General features: G+C 38.0%; 1 protein-coding gene across 1 annotated transcript in view; it reads right to left on the bottom strand.

Moving 5' to 3' along the window:
* Positions 1–1726: 1726 nt before the first annotated feature.
* The window catches only part of LOC101994449 (filaggrin-2), an 8656-nt gene continuing 7057 nt past the window's right edge, over positions 1727–3325 (bottom strand). Inside the window, exon 3 of the mRNA XM_026789229.1 lies at positions 1727–3320. Coding sequence (XP_026645030.1) covers positions 1727–3320 — 1594 coding nt within the window. The remainder of the gene's footprint in view (positions 3321–3325) is intronic.

The following is a 3325-nucleotide window of genomic DNA, read 5'->3' as shown; positions in this document are numbered from 1 at the left end:
AACTGTATTCATTTAAATACTACCTGGCCCATTAGATCTAACTTCTTATTGGCTAATTCTTACATCTTAACTTAACCCATTTCTATTAATCTGTGTATTGCTATGTGACTGTGGCTTACCAGCAAAATTCTAATCAGTATCCATCTCAGGCAGGAGATCCATGGTGTCTGCCACTCTGCCCTTCTTCCCAGCATTCAGTTCTTTCTATTCCACCTACCTAAATTCTATCCTATCAACTAGGCCAAGGCAGTTTTTTTATTCATTACTCAATGAAAGCAACACACAGACAGAAGGAACTCCTACACCAGTGGTTCATTCTTACAGAAGAGGGTATGGCATGGTGCCCTCTTCCTTTATTCTGAAATGTCAGGGTTAGTGGTTTATATGCTCACCCAAGAATTTCTCTTTAGTTTGAATTCCACTAGGAAGGTCAAGAAAAACAGTTTAAATTAGAGACAAAGAGGAGTATAATGTAAAATTGTATTTAGAAAATTGTTACTCTTTTACTAAATGTGCTTTGGTTGGCCTTTTCTTTGAACTGCAAACTTGGTAAAAAAAAATTAAAGCTCTTAACTAGTTTTGACATTCTGGAAATTATCATTGAAACAACAGTTGCAGTAAACTTTATGCTGAAGTTAATATATAATATATATTTTTCTATTCCTTCTTTTCTTTACAGTTCATAACAAATTCATGAGTTTTTCCTTTTAGTCAAGAACATATTAATACTTTTATTCTATAGGAAATGTAGGGGTTCCTTAATTTTCACTGGCATGTATATTTCCATTCATGTATTTGATAGAGGAAGTCTATAACACATACATCTCATTCCCATAGCTTGGATTACATTAGGAAATGGCCATTTGGAATTATATTTATTCTTTTCTGTGTTGATAATAATTAATAAAAGAATTTCCAGTCAATTCAACATAAAGTATTTCTGTAAATGATTTGAACAGTAATTGAACAGAAGAAAGGATTAGATGTGGTTGATATTTTTCCTTCTTTTGATTCTGCACTGTTAGCATCTGAGTATTTACTTCTACTAGTTGCACAGAGGTAAAGGAAAATGTACATCTGACCCCTTGGCAGGGAATTATGTTTGTAGAGATAAAAAAGAGAAACTATATTCAGATGAAAAGTTTATTGTCAAATTCCAATTCAATACAATGTTCTGATTCTTCTGTCTAGGAAATCATGACAATAAATTTAATAGTAATACTGAGCTCCAGAGGTAACATAAAAGATAAAAATATTCTCAATCTCCACCCAGGAAGCAATCAAATTCTTAGTTCAGGATATGGAGTGTGTTAGAATATTACTAGAAAATTGTGACTCCTAAACTATAGCCTGTGCTTCCTGGATAAGTTTTTAATCAAAAATTAAAACAACATGTGGAAAACCCCAATGGTTTTCTCATAGAAGTTCTAAATATTCATCTTGATTTCCCCAACCAAAACCATACATCTTTAATCTTGTACCTCTGACTATAGTTCCAATACATTTTAATTTACTATCTTCTGTCCAAGAAGCTCAGTGTCTATGGAGTGCTACAAAAAGATCTTGCACCAAAACAACATTACAATAGTATACAGTTAATATGAGAGGGTATACCACCTACTGGCGAAATAAGGAACCATATTAAATGTGTGATTGTCTTACTATGAATCTACTTTCTTCTTTGGTTTAATTTTTATCTTGGTTTATCATATTTTTTACTCTCTTCTCAATAAAAATAGTGGTATTTTTGTTCTTGGACATATGTGTATAGTGGAGTGTTGCTATCTATGTAGGCAGAAGCTGAATTCACTTCCCCCTTTTCATGGTAACCTATGGATTCAGAGTCTCTTGTCTCCTTGTCATCTACAATTTGACTATATATTCTGATAGTCCCTGATGAATCAGATCCTGGCTCCTGTCCTTGTCTCCCCTCACCCGATGTGGTTGCACACGGTAAATAGTTACACTCTTCAGTTCCCATACAGGATAGGCTCTGAAGAGTGCTGTTGAGAGAAGATCTTTGATTTCTATTTCTACTGTCACTTGACAGCTGGTAGCTATCATTTGACTGGCCATGGTTATATACTTGACTTTTATTAGTGCTGAATCCAGATTGATTTCCAATTGAACTGGATTCCGAATTGTCCTGAAATAATATATATCGACTATGGCCAAAAACAGATTGGTCAACTGGCTGGTTTTGAGTAGTTTCTTGTTTTTCTTTCAGACTGTACCTGTACTTAAAATCACAGTCATTCAAATGCTCAGATGTTACTCCAGAATGGCCAAGACTAGAGACTAGAGTTCCACCTTTACTAGATCCAGTCAGATTATAGTGATCAACTGGCTGCTCATGATCTGTATCTGATTCTCTATATTTTAACACCAGCTCTCCCATTCCTTCATTTGCTTTGGATCCTACAGGGTGAGAAAGAGAGAAAGACTGTCCATATCTTGACACTTGTGTGTGTGTAGTTCTATATGATGACCTCAAAGGACTAGAATTGCGACTGCTAGTTCTGCTGCCTTCAGAAGGTCCATATCCTGATTGTCCATAGTCATAGTCTTCACGGCCATAGCTGCCATGTCTCCAATGTTGACTAGAACTATATTGGTTGCCAGTACTATGTGACCTATAATGCCTTGTATCAGACTGGATATGTGTATTGCTTGATTGTTTGCTTAGACCGTCCCTTGACTGCCAGTGAGTACTATGTGTTGCAGTACGACTATAACCCAACTCTCCATGTTGTGATTTAGGGTCTCTATGGGACTGAAGCCCAACATGGCCCTTAGTGGATCCTGAGTATCTCCTTGATGCTACTGAGTGTTCCTCATGTTCACTGGAATCACTGTGAACAGGTGACTCCCTAGGACTTCTCCCAAACCTTGATTCTGAGGCTTCAGCATGGCCAGACTGAGGCTGTCTACTACTGTCCCTAGATTGACTTTGAGAACCCCTCGGGCTTCTGTGAATTGTGGACCCAGAAACTCCATGCTGAAGTCCACCATGACCCTTAGTGGATCCTGAGTATCTCCTAGAAACTACTGTGTGCTCCTCACCTTTACTGGACTCAGAGTGAACAGGTGGCCCTCCTGCACCTTTCGTAGCTCCTGAATGAGAAGTCTCCTCATGCCCATACTGAGACTGTCTACTGCTGTCCCTAGATTGCCTTTGAGGACTTCTCTGGCTTCCATGAACTGCTGACCCTGATTCTCCATGCTGGTGTCCACCATGACTCTGAGAAGATTCTGAGTGTCTCCTAGAAACTACTGAGTGTTCCTCACCTTCACTGGACTCTGGGTGAACAGGTGTCTGTCTTGG

This window comes from Microtus ochrogaster, unplaced genomic scaffold (genome assembly GCF_000317375.1).
Source record: "Microtus ochrogaster isolate Prairie Vole_2 unplaced genomic scaffold, MicOch1.0 UNK16, whole genome shotgun sequence".
Classification (NCBI taxonomy): domain Eukaryota; kingdom Metazoa; phylum Chordata; class Mammalia; order Rodentia; family Cricetidae; genus Microtus; species Microtus ochrogaster.
The sequence above is the reverse complement of the archived record's forward strand: the minus strand, read 5'-3'. Positions and strand labels throughout refer to the sequence as shown.